The sequence below is a fragment of the Buceros rhinoceros genome, unplaced genomic scaffold, assembly GCF_000710305.1.
Source record: "Buceros rhinoceros silvestris isolate BGI_N320 unplaced genomic scaffold, ASM71030v1 scaffold28439, whole genome shotgun sequence".
Taxonomy (NCBI): Eukaryota; Metazoa; Chordata; class Aves; order Bucerotiformes; family Bucerotidae; genus Buceros; species Buceros rhinoceros.
The window spans coordinates 1-438 of NW_010432509.1; the positions used below are offsets into that span (position 1 = coordinate 1).

The 438-nt window shown below is 65.5% G+C and overlaps 1 protein-coding gene across 1 annotated transcript; it reads right to left on the reverse strand.

Moving 5' to 3' along the window:
* Positions 1–101: 101 nt before the first annotated feature.
* VSTM2L (V-set and transmembrane domain containing 2 like) lies at positions 102–404 on the reverse strand (the record flags this gene model as incomplete). Its single annotated transcript, XM_010143820.1, has 2 exons — positions 389–404; positions 102–271 (listed from the first exon to the last, which is right to left on the reverse strand). Coding segments are annotated over exons 1-2 (186 nt in total), but the record flags the coding sequence as incomplete, so codon positions are not given.
* Positions 405–438: the final 34 nt, after the last annotated feature.

Here is a 438-nt window from a genome sequence, read left to right on the forward strand (position 1 = left end):
CCCCTGAGCCCAAACGTTTGCTGCAAGCGGAGCCCCCGGTGAGCATGGGGAAGGCTCTGCCCTGGATGCTGCTGCCGGAGCGGGAGGATGAGGGGCTTTACCTGGTTGGAAGCCCACGTCTGTTTGTCCGTCCAGTCCTTGTGGTTGCGGACGTACCACCACTGTATCTCAAGGGAGTAGGAGGGGGAGCCGGTGCCGCGGAAGGAACACGCCATCTCCACGTCCTCACCCGCCTGGGCCGTCATGTCGTGGGGGGTCTCGGTGAAGAGGGCTGCGGGAGAGAGAGCGAGGGATGCGGGCGACTGCGGGGACGTGCCACCACCCCAGTGAGGGATGAAGCTGCTGGCCACGCAGAGGGTCACCAGGACTGCCCAGACCCTTCCCTCACCAAACAGACCCCGCATCTCGGCAGAGGGGACAGGTCCTGCTGTGCAGGTG